This window comes from Dendronephthya gigantea, mitochondrion, assembly GCF_004324835.1.
Source record: "Dendronephthya gigantea mitochondrion, complete genome".
In the NCBI taxonomy this organism is placed as follows: Eukaryota; Metazoa; Cnidaria; class Anthozoa; order Malacalcyonacea; family Nephtheidae; genus Dendronephthya; species Dendronephthya gigantea.
This window is the reverse complement of record NC_013573.1, coordinates 1-18842: the sequence shown is the minus strand read 5'-3', so window position 1 is coordinate 18842 and position 18842 is coordinate 1. Positions and strand designations below refer to the sequence as shown.

The window sequence follows — 18842 nt, the reverse complement described above, 5'->3', positions numbered from 1 at the left end:
GCTTACTCTAGATTAAAAGTAATCTAAAGTAGGTGAGAACACTCTTGGGGCCATATATACGGAATTGGAAAAGCTTTTGGGTGTGTCAACAAAGTAACAGGGCTAGAGAAGAATGAAAACTCCAATTAATGCATTATTAGAGGCCTCGCTCCTACGTGACGCGGCTGAGCCATTTCAACTAAGCTTCCAAGATGCTGCTAGTCCTGTTATGGAAGAGATTTTGTTTCTACATAACCAAATTATGTTTATTTTAATTATTATAATAACAACTGTATTGTGGTTGATTATAAGAGGATTAACAGGCCAAGCTTATCATCGCTATCTTATTGAGGGGGTTACGATAGAAATTGTTTGGACTATAATACCGGCAGTTATACTAGTGTTTATAGCATTCCCTTCTTTGAAACTACTTTATTTGATGGATGAGATAGTAGAACCCGGTGTGACAGTAAAAGCCATAGGTCATCAATGGTATTGGTCTTATGAGTATTCAGACTATCAAACTACCTTAGGTGAAGATAGTACCTTAGAATTTGATTCTTACATGATACCTACGAGTGACCTTCAACCCGGCGATCTCCGACTATTAGAAGTTGACAATAGAATGGTTGTTCCTATTGATACTTATGTAAGAGTTTTAGTTACAGGCGCAGATGTACTTCACTCATTTGCTGTACCTTCATTAGCTATTAAAATGGATGCTGTGCCTGGACGTCTTAATCAAACCGGGTTTTTAGCTAAAAGACCGGGATTATTTTATGGTCAATGTTCCGAGTTATGTGGTGCTAATCACTCTTTTATGCCCATTGTTATAGAGGCTGTTAGCATGGATAAATATATCAGCTGGCTATCTTCATTATGTGCTGATCTTTAGAGGATCTTTCAATCATCGAATAATGCCTCACTTAGATATAACTGCTTATTTAACTCAATATAGCTGGACACTAATAATTTTGTTAGCACTTTATAGTATTATGAGTTTATTTATTTTACCTAAAATTCAAAATAATTTACGTATAAGAAGTATACTACAGGAAGAGGGGGCAGCCCCTAGTAAGGGACTCGGGGTTAATCGAGCATATGCTATACTACAAGATATACTCCGTAGATAGGGACATTTCCTACATATATTCAATATGGCAGCTTCTTTCTTTGATCAATTTAATGTAGTTCGGATAATTGGGGGGATAATTACTAATTCTTCTCTTATGATGCTTATTCTATTAAGTGCAATATTAATAGGGAGTTGTTCATATAAATTAATACCTACAAGATTGCAGGCTATACAAGAGATTGTTTATACCCACTTTTTAGAATTAGTAAAAGACTCTACAGCTAATAAGGGAACTCAGTATTTTACTTTTATTATAACCCTATTTGCGTTTATTGCTGGACTAAATCTGTTAGGTCTATTTCCTTATGTGTTTACCCCAACTGCCCATATTGTTATTACTTTCGGGCTAAGTTTATCTATTTTAATAGCAGTGACAATATTGGGTATAACACAATACCGTTGGAACTTTGCTTCAATGATGATGCCTAGCGGGGCTCCTTTATCATTAGCCCCGCTATTAGTTATAATTGAAACGGTTAGCTATCTTTCCCGGGCAATTTCCTTAGGTGTTCGATTAGCGGCTAATTTATCTGCTGGACACCTTTTATTTGCTATATTAGCAAGTTTTGGGTTTGCAATGATTAGTAATGGAATGTTAGTCTTAAGCTTAGCCCCAATATTAGTAATGGTTTTTATAACTTTACTAGAAATTGCCGTGGCCTTGATTCAAGCATATGTATTTTGTTTACTAACTACCATATACATTAATGATACTCTAAATCTACATTAACCCACACTTAGAATAATTGTTGGGTAGGAGTATTAGTCTCCGCTCGATTCCCCGCCGGGGAGCCATGAGTAAGGCTTATCACCCTTATCATTTAGTGGACCCTAGTCCATGGCCTTATATAGGCGCAATTGGGGCCCTACTAATTACAGTGGGCTCAGTGTTATATTTTCATTACAGTTATACATGGATAATGTATTTAGGCGCAATAACTATAATATTAACAATGTTTGTTTGGTGGAAAGATATTATTAGAGAAGCCACTTTCCAAGGACACCACACTCAAATAGTAAAAAAAGGATTAAGATATGGTATGATCCTTTTTATTACTTCTGAAGTTTGCTTCTTTTTTGCGTTCTTTTGGGCTTTCTTTCATAGTAGTTTATCTCCCACTATAGAATTGGGGGCTGTTTGGCCCCCTGTTGGTATAGAAGTGTTAGACCCATTTTCTGTGCCCCTATTAAACACAGCTATATTACTTAGTTCAGGAGCAACAGTTACATGGGCACATCACGCCATAGTTAGCGGACAAAGATTAGAGGCCATACAATCACTGACTTGTACCGTAATCCTTGGAATTCAATTCACAGCCCTACAAGCTATGGAGTATTACGAAGCGCCCTTTGCGATTTCCGACTCCGTCTATGGTTCAACCTTTTTTATGGCCACAGGTTTTCATGGTTTTCATGTTATAATAGGGACTGTATTTTTGACTGTGTGTCTAGCTAGACTAATAGGTTATCACTATACTCGTCATCATCATTTTGGTTTTGAGGCTGCTAGTTGGTATTGGCATTTTGTAGATGTGGTTTGGTTGTTTTTGTATGTATGTATTTACTGGTGGGGCTCTTAGCCCGGGCCATGGTTACATAGTGCTTAGCTAAGCTCAGCTTGTAGGGTCAACTAACGGTAAGTTCTCAGACTCATAATCTGGTTATGTAGGTTCAACTCCTGCCCCTACCACCATTAAAAATAAGTACACACACACACACACACACACACATAAAAACCAAGTAGGCACAGGAAAGAGGAAAATTATAAAAATCTGGGCAAACATACACGAACTAACTCGATTAGGGGGTATGGAACTACCCCCAATAATACAATAGCTACTATTAGCGGTAATTGCCCATTAAACTCTCGTCTATTAATATCTCTCGAAAATATTAAATATGGAGAAAGTTGCCCAAAACAAATTCTATTATATAAATATAACGAATAAGCAGCAGCTATGACCATACTAGTTGAGGTAAGAATACCTAATGATGTACTAGTAGAAAAAGCAGCCACTAAGGATAAAAATTCTCCGACAAAGTTACAACTAAGAGGAACAGCAATATTAGCTAAAGTAAACACCATAAATATGATAGAAAATAGGGGCATAGTCATAACTACTCCCCTATAATACCTAATTAACCTTGTGTGATGTCTCTCATAGAGCAGCGTTACTGCTATAAATAAAGCGGGGCTAACCACTCCATGGGCTATCATTAAGAATATAGAGGCTATTAAACCCTCCATCGTATGAGTAAATAAGCCTATTGTTACTATTCCCATATGAGCTACCGAGGAATAGGCTATCAGACGTTTCGCATCTACCTGTCTGCAAGTAGTTAAACTTCCATATATTACTGCTATTAATGATAACGTTAATATGATTGGTGCTAAATACTCTGTTGCTTCTGGGAAAAGAGGCCAAGCGAATCTAATGAATCCATAACCCCCTAATTTTAATAATATTCCAGCCAGAATCACTGAACCAGCTAAAGGAGCCTCAACATGCGCAAGAGGCAACCATATATGAAAGGGGATCATAGGTATTTTAACTGCTAAACTAAGGAAGAAACCCACAAATAACCAAATTTGAATGTTATTATCAATTTGAATGTTAGTTAAAGATAAGTAGTCGGTTGTGCCCGTTATTCTATAAATAACTGCTATGCTAAGTAACATTAATATTGAACCAACTAAAGTATAAAAAAAGAAATAATAGGCAGCTTTTATCTTCTCTGCCCGAGCTCCCCACACTCCGATTATTAAGAACATAGGTATTAATATGCTCTCAAATAGCACATAAAATATTAACAGATCTAATGTTGAAAATACCCCAATTAATAGTAACTCCATGCCTAAAAGGCATATAATAAACTCCTTAACAAGAAACTTAATACTATTCCAACTTACTAAGATACAAATAGGGGTTAATAAAGTACTTAGTACAATGAAAAATATAGAGATCCCGTCAATAGCAAACAATATTGGAGAACCTTCAAACCAACCTATTGTACTTACCCAATTGAATTCTATTATCTGTTGAAATTGAGCTTCTTGATGAAGGTTAACTAATAATAAAATAGAAAGAGCAAATGTAATCAGAGACCACTCTAACGCTTGCTGGCGTAGTTTCAGACTATTTTCCCTGGGAATTAATGCTATAATTACTATACTTACTAATATAGAGCCAACTATACAAGTTAATATCATATTAATATAATTACTAGCCACTACCTTGCGGCTAGTTTTCTCCTATTTTAGGATATTACTCCGGACTTGGAAAAGAACCTGTTTCTAATTTGCGACTAGGTACTTAAGTGCGATAGCTGTTCCAACTAATATCATTAATGCATAATTAAATAATAAACCAGATTGTAGGCTGCTTAACTCTTTAGTTCTCTCAACCATGAATCGAGCTATTCCAGTGGGGCCTAAAATCTCTAAAACTCCCCTATCTATAGTACGATAAGACACAAAATGGCCGAACTTCCAAACTGCGCTTCCAATATAATAATTTGCTATTTGATTAAACTCCCAGGCATAAAATAAAAAACCATATATGCTGGGGCGTGTAATATAATAGACAACATATGGACGAAGTATAAACACTAGTAATATACCTGTTACGGACATAATAACTGGTGCTAAAGAAACTATTGTAGGCACAAGCGGCAAGGGACGTATCCCCGGCGCAAACACCATATTTTGGGCAATATAACCAACTAATATACTTCCTGCTGCTAATACTAATAAAGGACCCAATAAGTTCCAATCAGCTTCTTGTAAGTGTTGTGCGCTTATACGTGTTAAATTAGGCTTAGACACAAAACTTAAGTAGATTAATCGGAATGAATAAAAAGCAGTTAAGAAGGCTGTAATTGAAGCTAACCAATAAATAGATATTAAACAATAATTATTATAAGTTAATTCCAATATTAAATCTTTAGAGTAAAATCCAGATAAATAGGGAAAGCCAGCTAAAGACAATGAACCAATCAACATTAATACATATGTTAAAGGTAGGCCCCGGATTATCCCCCCCATTTTTCTAAGATCTTGTTCATCTAAAAGAGCATGAATTATTGAGCCCGCCCCCAAGAATAATAAAGCCTTAAAGAAAGCATGAGTTAATAGATGATATAAACTACTTAGACAGCTATAAGTGCCACAAGCCATTACCATATATCCTAATTGACTACAAGTAGAATAAGCAATAACTTTTTTTATATCCGATTGGACTAATCCTACTGTAGCTGCAAAAAAAGCAGTTAAGGAGCCAACTAACCCCACAATAATTGTTGCAGTTGGAGAGTAATCAAAAAGGGGAGCTGATCTTATAATTAAAAACACCCCTGCTGTCACCATTGTCGCTGCGTGAATTAGGGCCGAAACAGGTGTGGGGCCCTCCATAGCATCCGGCAACCAAGTATGCAACCCTAATTGGGCAGATTTTCCTACGGCCCCTATAGTTAGTAGTATACAAATACAAGTACAAGCTGAAGATGATGATAAGGCGGAGAATAAACTACAGTAATCTAATACCCCAAATTCTTTCCAGATTAATATAATAGCTAGCATTAATCCTATATCCCCTATTCTATTAATTAACATTGCCTTAATTGCTGCTTTATTAGCTTGTATACGCGTAAACCAAAAGTTAATTAATAAATAAGAACATAAACCGACACCTTCCCAACCAATAAATAATTGCACATAATTATTACTAGTAACTAAAACTAACATAAAAAAGGTAAATAGAGACAGATAGCTCATAAATCTAGGTAAATGGGGGTCTTCTCTCATATAACTTGTAGAATATACATGAACTAGCCCGCTAATTGTGGTTACTACTATTAACATTACAGCTGTTACCATATCAAATTGGAAGCCAAAGCTAGTCATTAGTAAATCTGACTCTATCCATCTGCCTAACTCTATATATACTGTAGCCCCATTAATAAGGATTTCATAACATAATACAAAAGAGAGAAGGCTACTGGCGAGAACACACACAGAACTTAACAGGCCAGCCCCCTTTCTTCCTAGATGGCGACCCCCTAGTCCGCTTCCGACTGCGCTTAGTAGTGGTATTAATATAACTAGAAGATACATGGGAATAAATCTAAAATAATTAAATGTGTTAACTGAAAGAACAAACTAGGACATACTATAATTGTTAATACTAAATATAAACTTGCCCCTATTAATATTGCCTTGCCTAAGCCCGTTTCCTCCGGTGCTACGCTGCCACGTGGAGAATTTAGTATCTTTGTTATTACTAAAGGCGTTGACAAAGGTTGATAAAACATAATTTTAACTAATCTAAGGTAATAAACTCCAGCTATCACGGAACAAACTAAAGCTGTTAAAGCGCTAATATAGTAACCTTTACCAACAGCTGCTAAGATAATATACCATTTAGTTAAAAACCCAATTAAAGGGGGAATTCCTGCAGTAGACAATAAACCTGTAGCTAATGCTAGTGCTAACATTGGGCTTAATCTTGAAACACCACTAAATTCAATAAGCATGTCTCTTTTAGGGGATATAATTAGTACTACAGACCAAAGTAGAACTTGAGTTATTATATAGGCACCTATATACATTAAACTCGCCTGAAGACTTTCTATAGACCCAATGGCTATTCCAAGCAACACAAACCCCATGTGACTTATCCCGCTATAAGCTAGTAGTCTTTTTATTCGAGTTTGATTCAAAGCTCCTATAGCCCCGACAATCAAAGAAATTAATCCGGCTATTAATAACCCCATTTCATTTAAGCCTATTTGTACTATAATAGCTAGTACTCCCAGTTTAGGCACGATAGATAATAGCGCAGCTACCCAAGTTGGAGCCCCCTCGTAGACATCGGGGGCCCACATATGAAATGGGGCTGCAGATACTTTAAATAACAATGAGATAGTAATAAAACATTTACCAGCTAATATCTCATAAGATACTATGCTCATACGAATAAATTGAAGCTCAAGCTCTCCTGTGGAGCCATAAATTAAGGCGCAACCAAACAGGAACAACCCCGAAGATAGTGCCCCCAACACGAAGTATTTCAGCCCAGCTTCTGCCGATAATAATGAGTTTTTATTATAAGCCACTAAGATAAACATACATAATGTTTGCATTTCTAATGCTAAATATATAGAAATTAAATTTGTTGACCCAATAAGTAATAAATTACCTAAGATCACTAATAAAATCAATAAAGAGCTTGATCGATGCGATGTTTGATGGTCCAGCATACATAGTATAGCTAACCCACTAAGCATCACCAACATCTTAATCGCCTGTGTCCAACATAGTAGGTGGGGCACAGCTAATAGCCCAGCAGCCCCCGCAAGTAGCATAGCTAATCTTAAAGTAGGGGCCTTTAATCCATACGTCAACACTATTAGTATGATGAGCCCTAGTGTTAATTCCATAGTATGCCAGGGGCTATGCACCCACATGGCATATAAGAAGGTGATCTTATTAATCCCTAAACCTTTTGTTCTCCTTCTTTGCAGCAGCCAGAAGTTAATTACATCGATGGGGCCAATATAGTCGAGCATCGCTGAGACCATTCCTTGCGTACTAGGACTCAAAAAAGTTGGGATTGAACATTGTAGATAGAAACCGAGCTGTGTCACCACGCTCTGAACTCAAATCATGTACGGTTTTCATGGTCGAACAGACCAACCTAGGGTACCTTCTACAGCACCAGGGCACCGCAATTCAACATCGAGGTCGCAAACACTGTCCTCGATAAGAACTCTCCGACAATATTACGCTGTTATCCCTACGGTAGCTTTTATTCGCTTTCGATATTTATTTTGGACAATTATATCGGGTCATTATCGCCCACATAGGATGTAGTCCTTGTGCCAGCTAGGGGTGTCCCCCTCACTGTCAGGCTAATGAGATTAGCTTTGTATACCATAAGCTCGCCTTCGTTTCTTATTCAAAGGCAGTCGCCCCAACTAAACTGTCCCACCAACAAAAATTATTAACTCAAAATTAGAATACTTAGTATCGATCATTTTGAGTTAACGCTATCGGTATCCCGTAAAGCTCGATAGGGTCTTTTCGTCTTACAAAGTCTATGTAGTATCTTCACTACAACTATAATTTCATCGGCTTTCCTCTTGAGACAGTAAAACCCTCGTGGTTCCATTCATACCCGCCAACAATTAATTGGCTATTTATTGTGCTACATTATCACGGTCAGAGTTACCGCGGCCATTCAGTTGGGTTTCGCTTTATACGTTAGTACTTAGTTTCACTGTACAACCATTGGGCAGAATTCACCCCCTATACTTAAGTAGCCTTTAGCAGAGAGCTATGTTTTTGGTAAACAGTCGAGATCTTATTTTGCCGAGTTCCTTAAGAGAAATTATGCCTAGATATAAATCCCATAAATAACAGTTGAAGGTACGAAGTACCATAATATTTTTCCTGAACAGGTATAAAAATTATAATTCATCGGGCATAATGTCCTTAGAAGCTGTATACATATATATATATTTATTTGGGAGTTAATCTTGTACTACTCATGCCTGCATTATCACTTCTGTTTATCTTACAAGGTGCGCACATATCGTGCCTACAGAACGCTCTACTAACAAGCCAGTTGATGCTTCCTTACGGTCTGGCTTCCAGAATTTCAGTTACAGATTTAGCCGCCTTAATTATTAGAGGTCCCTGGCTCATTCAGTGAACTTTTACGTTTTCCTGTGCAGATGGCTGTTTCCAAGCCTACTTTCTGTTTGTCTAAGTTGAGCCCTCTTTATACACTTAATCTGTATTAGTGACTTTAATTTCTGGTTGGGGCTTCCCCCTCTTGACTAGGGGCCTTATCGCCATAGTCTTACTACACCAGTAATTCAAACCCCCGGGGTTTGGGGGCGAATCAGCTTGGGGCGCCTTACTAAGATAAGTTTCGTAGAGAACCAGCTATATCCAAGTTCGACTAGTATTTCACCGCTAACCACAGCTCATCCAAGATTTTTGCCACAATCACTGGTTCGGTCAGCATAGCTACCTGGCCATGGTTAGATCACTTGGTTTCGGGAAAATTTGACTAACGAGTTTGTCTTGCTATCACTACGCCTTCATTTACTACTTAAGCTTGCCAAATCTTGTCTTGCAGGCCCATTATGCAAAAGGTAACTTTTAGAACCAATTCTGAGTCTTTCCCTCACGGTACTTTCTCTATAGGTGTCTATCGGGGTTTAGTCTAGATGTCCAATCATCTTAATTATCTGTTTAAGACAATTTCTCCGCTATCGCTCGCCGCTACGCACGGAATCTCAGTTGATGTATTCCTCATAGTTTAGTAAGATGTTTCAATTAACTATTCAACTTACCCTTTTCAGTTAGGATAAACAAGTTCAAAGTCTCTCCCTTGTTATTTCGTATTTCACGTCCTTACCGATAGACCCTAGACTTTACTCAGTTCCACTGTCTAAAGACTCATTAAGATAAACCCAATATAATTTCCTATGTCCCGGGGTTCTCTTTCAACCTAAAATAGAGATCTTATTTCTATGAATATCTAAATGACAGCTTGAGCAGACTGGCACCAAGTTAGACCTTCTATTACATAATTTTTCAGGTTGAATGTGGTGGATAGCTTCCGCTGGAGCTCCGCATATTTCACACGAATCAATAAAAACTTGAGCATTATATTTAGAAGGGCGGAATACTGCTAAAGAACTTAACCCACTTCGGGATGGTGGCTCCCAGTTAATAAGTTTACGATATTTTAAAGCACTATTATAAAATTTTTTGTCATTAATTATGTGGCCCATAACTTCAATGCCATATTGGGAGGGTCCCGGACCAGGTTTTAATTTACGTTCATAAATTAGGCCCAAATCTTTTTGTTGCATAACAGATAAATGATAGCACCGAACTGGCGAATCAATTAAAGAAAAAACTTGATGTAAATGAGTAGAAAGAACAAAACTAGTTTGTGCAGCTGTTAATCTTTCAATTGTTGCAGCTAATATTGCTGTCCCTGAACTGACTTCTGTTCCATGACAAATTTCGTCCCCTAATATTAAACTGTTATAATTAGCTAGCTTTAATATAGTTGAAAGATCTCTCATTTCGACCTCAAAAGTACCTTGGCCTTTATGAAGATCATCCCCCCCCAAAATACGAGTAATTAAATAGTGATAAGGTCTTAACCTAAATGAGTCTGCAGCTACATACATTCCTGCTTGAGCTAAGATTACGTTTACTCCAATTGTTCTAAGTAGAGTAGATTTTCCTGCACCATTTACTGAGAATATTAACATTCCCTTATCCTCTAAACTAATATTATGGGCTACACATTCTTCTTGAGTGTTCAACTGTTCTACTAGTGGGTGTCGCAGGTTAATTGCTTCAATTAATCCCCTGGTTTGTTGGTGTTTCGTTAAGCAGGGTTTAGTATAATTGAACTTAATAGCCGCAATAGCCCCGCTTAGTGCAACATCTAATCTAGAAATCATATTTACTAAGGGTAAAAACAGATCAGAATAACTAAAATATAATCTTTTAAGTTCCCGGTTATAAGTTTGTTTAACATAAGTATTAATTTGCTCTTCTAATAAACTTAATTTGATTGAGACTTTTTGAATGGTGGAACTAGTTATTATAAGGCTACTTCCTCTTTTACCCAACACAATAATTGGATTATCGGACATGGGGGCGTTAGTCATGTAATGTTCTAACTTAACTAACTTTTTATACGAAATAGCGAAAGCATAGCCCTCTTTATTAAAATATTCAGCTTTAATAGAAATTGTGTCTTGAAACACAATATTTGAAGTCTGTTCGGCCCACTCTGTAAGTTGGGCCCTTAAAATTTGTTGTTGTGCAAGGAGGTTAGTTAAATTATCAGTTGGCCGTAATACATATTTAAAATCACCTAAAAGGCTATCTACCTGGAAAACTCGGCCTATTTCCTCAATTAGCGATTCTAGTTGGGGCCCGACTGAGGGGGGTAATTGAACATTAATTCATTTATTATTTGTTAACTTACTTATTAGTTGACTAGCAAACAAATAAGAATGGTAAATTTTACTTAACTTTTTAGGTGGCAAGGCAGTATCACTCGAGGCACATATTGCCCATTGACGATGTAAAGAAGATAAATCTTTAATGTGTTTTAACTCGAAATTGTCAAATATTTTCTTGTCAATTAATTGTTTAAATGTAGCAATCTCCTCATAACGGAGATTTAATTCATAATAATCTGTAATGGGGTTAAGAAGTCTGAATTTAAGTAGTCTTTTACCCATTGCAGTAGAACAGTAATCAACCAAACTAAGTAGCCCGCCCAGTTTTCCTCCCTTAGGCAATAAGTCCAATTGATATTCTGCTCGATTACATAATATTAAGTTTAGGGGGCTAACAGCAGAATTGTAACACTCGGGGAGCTGGAGGTTTTTAATAAGATCAGGATTTCGATCGTTAATAAAGTGTAATACTCCTAAAAGGCTAATTAAATTTACCTGATTAACATTTTCTGTCCAAGTACTTTGAAATATCTTACTAAGGGTATATTTTTGATAATTTTTGTTAAACCACTCTGCGTTAATGCCCACATAAACATGGAGCAAAAGCCACTCCTTATTATTATTTTCGTACCTATAAGATAAATAACACGGCAAGTTGGTTAGTGTTTCTCCCATAACTTCAATTTTAGCATTGGGCTCAGAGGGGAATAAATTTCAATCAATTAACAAATTATATATTTTATTTGTTAAAATATCTAAGCCAACCCCCAAGTTTACCCAAATTACTATTTCTCTAACACGATAGCTAATTAATAACCGGGCCACTTTGTCTCTGTCCGTCCAAGAGACAGGAAACATTATACTATGCCCACTCATGGCTGAAAATAAAGTAATACCTAATAAGTCGTCTTGAGAAAAATAAATCGATAACACATAGGATAACTCCGAACAGTCCTCTAAATTACAACTAGGAGAGTAGACCTGAGACACTGCGCGTTGTTTTGGTCCCGATTTACCAGTGACTAATTCATCGATAACTATAACAGTCCAACCTTTATCCAACAAGGTACTTAGGTGGGTAGTAAGGGAATAAATTGGAAACCCCATTTGAAGCAAGGATCTTTTACCGGGCGACGTTATTCTCATATCAAGTGACGAGGCAACTTGTTCAATAGGTGGCGTTGCCCCCAAAGGCCCACTTCGCATGGATGACTCAACTAATAACTCGGCTTGAAAGTATGCTTGTTGCTTACTACGAGTATCAGGCTCATGCCAAAGTTCATAGAACTTACCAATCTGTATAAGCTGTATTACTGATAATCCATACTTAGAATAATTTTCCTCCGCTAAGTTAAAATATTGCATAGGTATTTGGCTCATTTCTAATTAGGAGTTAACCTCTTAATAAATTTAAGGCTCGAACAGCAATTGTACCACGTAAACGGTAATAGTTAACCATAATGGCTAAACCGATAGCAGATTCGGCAGCTGCAACAGTTAGAATTACAATCGCAAAAATTTGACCAAAAAGCGTGTAAAGCACACGAGACTCAAATAGAAGCAAAATAGTAGAGGCCAGTAAAACTAGCTCTACACACATTAACATAATAATTAAATTGCTTCTATTAAGAATAATACCTAAAATTCCGATTAATAAGATGACAATTGACAATATTAAATAAGACATACGCTATACCAATTAGAGGCTAGTTTTCCCACTCTAAGCCCCCTTCTATCCACTCATAAATTAACCCTAAAGTTAAGATAAATAAAAATAACATAATAACCCAATATCCAAATAAAGGTAGGCCCATATATGTGACAGCCCAGGGAAATAAAAAAGATATTTCAAGATCAAATATTAAAAACAAGATACCAATTAAGAAGAATCTAACGGAAAAGGGATTTCCCGGGTTATCAAAAGGATCAAACCCACATTCATAGACTGACACTTTTTCCATATCGGGTTGTTTATATCCTAATAGATAAGATGCCCCTAAGATTAGAATTGATAATGTCCCGCTAACGATAAGTAGTATTAGTATTCCTTTGAACTCCATGTTTCTAAGCGGAGACGTGCACTAGCACTTGGCCAGAAGGCACCTAAAGGTGCTCTCTGCTGATTTGTAGGAAGAGATCTTGCCTACTACGTAATGATTCACCATAGAAATTATACAAAAAAGGTGAATTTGGTTGCTTGGCTAATAATATGGCCCCTATCATAGCTACTAGTAACACCAAACTAGCAATTAACACTAACTCATAATAAGTTGTATAAAGATGACTTCCAATTGCTCCAATGTTAGTTTTAGACCCTATAACAGGATTGCTGATATATTTCGGGCTATTGGTGAGTAAACTAGAAAATAGGAATATAACAGATAATCCTACAGGTAAAAAATGCGAGTGATCTTGAGAATATACCTTATTAGGCTGTTGAATTAACATAATTACGAACAGGAATAAAATAGCGATAGCCCCCACATAGACAATTATAAATATTAGGCCTATGTAGTCTAATTCCAACGATATAAACATAACAGCAGCATTAACAAAGGCAATAACTAACCAGAATACTGAATAAACAGGATTCGGCGTAGATATGACCATAAAACTAGCTACAACTATTCCTAAGGATATTATGATAAATAAGCTATTCATCTGATATTAAGGAGGCCGCCGGCTCTCCAGTGTCATAGAATATGTGTAAATTGTCGTAAATACTTACACTTATCTGATTTACCTTGGGGTGATAAGCTATAGAAAAGCAGGGGCCGGTTGGTCTATAAGCATGCCGACAACCTGTCTATTCAGTGAGGCTTATTACCAACAACAAAAAGTTACCCAAGATTAAGGGGGGCTATTTCAGTAAATAATTTTCTACCCAACCTAACAGGGGGATTAACAATAAAAAGTAGGTAAAGTAAAATATAGAAGCAAATTGACCAACCATAACATAAGGCTCCTCTACTGGATTGGCCCCCAACCAGGTTAATAGTATAAAATCAGCCACTAAAAACCAAAATGCTATTTTACCTAAAGGCCTAAACGTTAAAGCTCTCAATTTACTAGTATGAATAAGGGGCAATAATAATAACACCAAGATACTAAATACCATAGCCAAGACCCCCCCAAGTTTGTTGGGTATAGAGCGTAATATAGCGTATGCAAATAAGAAGTACCATTCTGGTTGGATATGAACAGGAGTTACTAAAGGATTGGCTTGGATGAAATTTTCAGGATCACCTAATACATTAGGCATAAAATAACAAAGTATAATTAAAATAGTGCTAAGTACCATTATACCAAACAAGTCCTTATAAGTATAATAAACATGAAAGGTAACTTTGTCTATATTAGAGTCAATACCTAAAGGATTATTTGACCCGGCTGTGTGTAAACTAAGAATATGTAATATGCCTAATCCAACTATAAGAAAAGGAAAAAGATAATGTAGAGAAAAAAACCGATTAAGAGTCGCGTTAGATACACTAAATCCCCCCCAAATCCACTGAACAATATCTGTTCCTATATAAGGTATAGCAGAACAAAAGTTAGTAATAACTGTTGCTCCCCAAAAGGACATTTGGCCCCAAGGTAATACATACCCTAAGAAGGCTGTTAACATCATTACTAAGTAAATTATAACCCCTATATTCCAAACGTCCATTTTCATGTAGCTCCCATAATAGAGTCCCCTGCCCATATGGATATAAACACAGAGAAAAAATAATGAAGCTCCATTAGCATGAATATACTTTAACATAAAACCATAATTAACGTCTCTTAAAATATGGGAAATTGAGTCAAAAGCTAAACTAACGTCAGAACAATAATGCATAGCTAAAAATATTCCGGTAATCAATTGAATAGTTAAACAAAGTCCTAACAAAGAACCAAAATTCCAGTAATAACTAATATTAGAAGGAGCTGGTAGATCAACCAGAACCCCATTCACAATAGAGATTATTGGGTGTTGAGTTCTTATTCGTAACATTTTGTTTGGTGATTCCATATGCATGCGCTCAGGAAGCTTGTGAGCATTAACCCCCCCCCATATTGGGGGTTATCTCCTAATGCTAGCAAGGCACTGCATCTAAACCTATCAACAGGCCAGAAACTAAAACGATTAAACCAAGACTGAAAGGCAAGTAAGACTTCCACAATAAATACATAAGTTGGTCATATCTCATTCTAGGGAAAGAAGCTCGCACCCACACAAATGCGAACACTACTACGGTGGTTTTAAGGGCTAAGCAGCCCATTCCTAGAATCCCTGTAAAAGGTGCCCAACCACCTAAAAACAATAAACTTATCAAACAGCTCATTAGAATAATATGGCCGTATTCAGCTAAAAAGAATAGGGCAAACGACATGCTAGAATATTCGACATTATATCCAGATACTAACTCTGATTCTCCCTCGGTAAGATCAAAAGGAGCCCGATTAGTTTCAGCTAATGCCGAAGCAAAAAACATTAAAGCAGCTGGAAATAAAGGTATTATATACCAAATCTCGGCTTGAGCTAAAACAACCTTAGTAATATTAAGAGAACCTGCACATAATATTACTGATATTAGAATAAGCCCTATACACACTTCATAGCTAATCATTTGAGCTGCTGCTCTGATAGCCCCTAAGAATGCATATTTAGAATTACTTCCCCAACCAGACATTAAAATAGCATACACCCCAATAGAACTGATAGCAAAAATATATAAGATACCAACATTAATATCAGCCAGCACAATCCCAGGGCTAAAAGGAATAACCCCCCAAGCCAAAAAAGCTAAAGTAAGCGATAGAATCGGGGCGACAATATAAACCGACAAATTAGCATGATTGGGAATAGCCATCTCTTTAGTGAATAATTTTAATCCGTCAGCTAAAGGCTGTAATAGTCCATAGACACCAACTACATTAGGTCCTTTTCGTGCTTGCATATACCCTAATACCTTTCTCTCTGCTAAAGTTAAATAAGCTATAGCCACTAACAGAGGTATTATTATTGCAAGCGTTTTAAAGATAATTGAAATAATAGTACTCATCATCCTAGTTACGGAGGGCGGCCAAGTACGTATTGAACGCGCACAACTTGGCCCAAGAACAAGTTCCCTTACCCTTACTATGTTACGACTTACCCATCCTCGAAAAGGAGGGATAACCCCGCCGCGGGGCGTCTCGTATCCTTAACTTGAAGGGGACGACGGGCGATTTGTGCTAACACTGGGTGAGAATTCACCGGGACGCTCTACTTCCCGATTACTATCAAATCCTACTTAAGATTCCCGTTTCAGAAAATCTCCGCCTCTTAATTTAATGTGTATATTGTTTAAGAGAATGTAGCGCATAATATCCCTTTCCATAAAGACCATGACACCTGACTTAATCCATAATTGGGTTAAGGATAACATTTATTGTTATCCTGACGACGGCCATGCAATGCCTGAGCGGACTACCTTTTGTAGGTGGTTCGCTTTCAAGGAAAGGTGAGGTGACACGCGGATCATCGTATTAAATTACACGCTCCTCTGATTCAAACAGTGAACAGCCAAGCCTTTTGAGTTTCAATCTTGCGATCAAAGTATTCAGGCACACAATAAGGTTATTTGCTAATAAAGCTATTGTATAAGTTTAGGGCGAGGACTACCAGGGTATCTAATCCTGTTTGCTATCCAGGCTTTCGTATTTCATGAATATGCACCATGAACGAAGTAAGGAGTCTCCACCTTCGAACTTCCACTCTTGCTTCAAACATTTTACCGCTACCCAGAGGTTTACCTTACTTTATTCTCATGCTTCACTACATACTTAACGCCTAATGTGAAATAAAAACTGGGCCTCTAAGTTTAACCGCGTCTGCTGGCACTTAGTTAGACAGACCTCAGTGTGAAACCCTGTGTCAAGCGTTTACTCATTGCACAAGATTCTCTACTGCTGCCAAAATGTCTTCCCCTTGTTTCAGTGAAAGTGTGGCTATACTACGCATCTTCGACCAGGTGGGCCACTATCCCGCCTATTCTAATACGTCAACCGATATAATATCCGTTTTATACTCACCAGTAGGGCCCCGACTCAGGGCCTTGCATGTATTAGAAGAACACATTGCCTTATATACTCCCCAAGGTCAAAGGAGTAGTGTGGAAATAATATTTAAATCATCCCCATGACTTAATTTACGCTGATAAACAAACGGTAATTCATTATAAGTATGAAAAGCAGGCGGAGAAGATAAAGACCATTCTAACGAGCCAGGCGAAGTTGACCACCCCTTAAATGGTCTTTCGGCTGCCAGTGCCTCATAAGACAAGTATAAGAACCATATAATTCCTACTAGGGCTATTACAGCCCCGCAAGAACTCACTAAGTTCCAATCTTGATAGGCATCAGGAAAATCCGAGTATCTTCTAGGTAATCCGGCTAAACCCAAAAAATGTTGGGGGAAGAAAGTTAAATTAACTCCGATAAACATAATCCAGAAATGGATCTTACCGTATAATTCATTATAACTATAACCTGTAATTTTCCCAAACCAGTAGTAGTATCCTCCAAATATAGCAAATATGGCCCCCATAGATAACACATAATGGAAGTGAGCCACTACATAATAAGTATCGTGTAGTGCTATATCTAATGAACTATTAGCTAATATAACTCCAGTTAAACCACCAATGGTAAATAGGAACACGAAGCCAATAGCCCACAACATAGGTGTATCAAGCCGCAGGCTTCCCCCATATATAGTAGCTAGCCAGCTAAATATCTTAATACCGGTAGGAACAGCAATAATCATAGTGGCAGCAGTAAAGTAGGCACGAGTATCGACATCCATACCAACGGTGAACATATGGTGGGCCCAAACAATAAATCCTAATACTCCAATAGAAATCATAGCATAGACCATACCTAAATAACCAAAAATATGTTGTTTAGCAGAAAATGTGGGTATAATTTGAGATACCATACCAAATCCTGGGAGAATTAATATATAGACTTCAGGATGTCCAAAAAACCAAAATAAGTGCTGGAATAAAATAGGATCTCCCCCTCCCGCAGGGTCAAAGAATGTTGTATTAAAATTTCTATCTGTTAATAACATTGTAATTGCACCAGCTAACACTGGTAGAGATAATAATAACAATATTGTAGTAATTAATACAGACCAGACAAATAGGGGCAATCTATGCATACTCATACCAGGAACCCTCATGTTAATTATAGTAGTTATAAAGTTAATAGAACTTAAAATGGAAGATACACCAGCTAGATGTAAACTAAATATAGCCATATCCACTGCTCCCCCTGAATGGGCTTGAATGCTTGATAGTGGGGGATAAACGGTCCAGCCTGTCCCTGCCCCCTGTTCCACAAACATAGACCCAACCAATAGTATTAGAGAAGGCGGTAATAACCAAAAACTGATATTGTTTAATCTAGGAAAGGCCATATCGGGCGCACCAATCATAATTGGCACAAACCAATTTCCGAATCCCCCTATCATTACTGGCATTACCAGGAAGAAAATCATTAATAAAGCATGTGATGTCACAATCACATTATATAGATGATCATCTCCTAACATACTACCTGGGGCGGACAGTTCTAGGCGTATTAACATACTTGAAGCTGTCCCCGCCATCCCAGAAAAAGCACCAAATAGTAAATATAAAGTACCTATATCCTTATGATTAGTAGAAAATAGCCAACGTGTAAGATATTTGTTCAT

General features: G+C 37.2%; 14 protein-coding genes and 3 non-coding genes across 17 annotated transcripts; 5 read left to right on the top strand and 12 right to left on the bottom strand. All coding sequences in view use genetic code 4, as the record gives it.

Annotated features, from left to right (window-relative positions):
* Nucleotides 1-112: 112 nt before the first annotated feature.
* On the top strand, nt 113-874 carry COX2 (cytochrome c oxidase subunit II). Its single transcript has one exon. The coding sequence runs from the start codon at nt 113-115 to the stop codon at nt 872-874; it is 762 nt and encodes a 253-aa protein (YP_003331262.1).
* A 22-nt stretch (nt 875-896) lies between these two features.
* Nucleotides 897-1112, top strand: ATP8 (ATP synthase F0 subunit 8). Its single transcript has one exon. The coding sequence runs from the start codon at nt 897-899 to the stop codon at nt 1110-1112; it is 216 nt and encodes a 71-aa protein (YP_003331261.1).
* Nucleotides 1113-1136: 24 nt separating this feature from the next.
* Nucleotides 1137-1844, top strand: ATP6 (ATP synthase F0 subunit 6). Its single transcript has one exon. It carries the CDS (start codon nt 1137-1139, stop codon nt 1842-1844), a length of 708 nt encoding a protein of 235 aa, YP_003331260.1.
* Nucleotides 1845-1908: 64 nt separating this feature from the next.
* COX3 (cytochrome c oxidase subunit III) lies at nt 1909-2694 on the top strand. The gene has a single exon. It carries the CDS (start codon nt 1909-1911, stop codon nt 2692-2694), a length of 786 nt encoding a protein of 261 aa, YP_003331259.1.
* A 39-nt stretch (nt 2695-2733) lies between these two features.
* KEH08_t01 lies at nt 2734-2804 on the top strand. The gene has a single exon. It is a non-coding gene; the product is annotated as a tRNA-Met (tRNA).
* Nucleotides 2805-2876: 72 nt separating this feature from the next.
* ND4 (NADH dehydrogenase subunit 4) lies at nt 2877-4325 on the bottom strand. Its single transcript has one exon. It carries the CDS (start codon nt 4323-4325, stop codon nt 2877-2879), a length of 1449 nt encoding a protein of 482 aa, YP_003331258.1.
* Nucleotides 4326-4409: 84 nt separating this feature from the next.
* On the bottom strand, nt 4410-6227 carry ND5 (NADH dehydrogenase subunit 5). The gene has a single exon. It carries the CDS (start codon nt 6225-6227, stop codon nt 4410-4412), a length of 1818 nt encoding a protein of 605 aa, YP_003331257.1.
* On the bottom strand, nt 6217-7255 carry ND2 (NADH dehydrogenase subunit 2). The gene has a single exon. A coding segment is annotated over exon 1 (1039 nt).
* A 95-nt stretch (nt 7256-7350) lies between these two features.
* Nucleotides 7351-9547, bottom strand: KEH08_r02. Its single transcript has one exon. It is a non-coding gene; the product is annotated as a 16S ribosomal RNA (ribosomal RNA).
* A 9-nt stretch (nt 9548-9556) lies between these two features.
* Nucleotides 9557-12496, bottom strand: mutS (DNA mismatch repair protein). The gene has a single exon. The coding sequence runs from the start codon at nt 12494-12496 to the stop codon at nt 9557-9559; it is 2940 nt and encodes a 979-aa protein (YP_003331255.1).
* Nucleotides 12497-12509: 13 nt separating this feature from the next.
* Nucleotides 12510-12803, bottom strand: ND4L (NADH dehydrogenase subunit 4L). The gene has a single exon. The coding sequence runs from the start codon at nt 12801-12803 to the stop codon at nt 12510-12512; it is 294 nt and encodes a 97-aa protein (YP_003331254.1).
* Nucleotides 12804-12822: 19 nt separating this feature from the next.
* Nucleotides 12823-13176, bottom strand: ND3 (NADH dehydrogenase subunit 3). The gene has a single exon. The coding sequence runs from the start codon at nt 13174-13176 to the stop codon at nt 12823-12825; it is 354 nt and encodes a 117-aa protein (YP_003331253.1).
* Nucleotides 13177-13219: 43 nt separating this feature from the next.
* On the bottom strand, nt 13220-13777 carry ND6 (NADH dehydrogenase subunit 6). The gene has a single exon. It carries the CDS (start codon nt 13775-13777, stop codon nt 13220-13222), a length of 558 nt encoding a protein of 185 aa, YP_003331252.1.
* Nucleotides 13778-13976: 199 nt separating this feature from the next.
* CYTB (cytochrome b) lies at nt 13977-15113 on the bottom strand. The gene has a single exon. The coding sequence runs from the start codon at nt 15111-15113 to the stop codon at nt 13977-13979; it is 1137 nt and encodes a 378-aa protein (YP_003331251.1).
* An 82-nt stretch (nt 15114-15195) lies between these two features.
* ND1 (NADH dehydrogenase subunit 1) lies at nt 15196-16167 on the bottom strand. The gene has a single exon. The coding sequence runs from the start codon at nt 16165-16167 to the stop codon at nt 15196-15198; it is 972 nt and encodes a 323-aa protein (YP_003331250.1).
* Nucleotides 16168-16171: 4 nt separating this feature from the next.
* On the bottom strand, nt 16172-17094 carry KEH08_r01. Its single transcript has one exon. It is a non-coding gene; the product is annotated as a 12S ribosomal RNA (ribosomal RNA).
* A 151-nt stretch (nt 17095-17245) lies between these two features.
* Nucleotides 17246-18842, bottom strand: COX1 (cytochrome c oxidase subunit I). Its single transcript has one exon. A coding segment is annotated over exon 1 (1597 nt).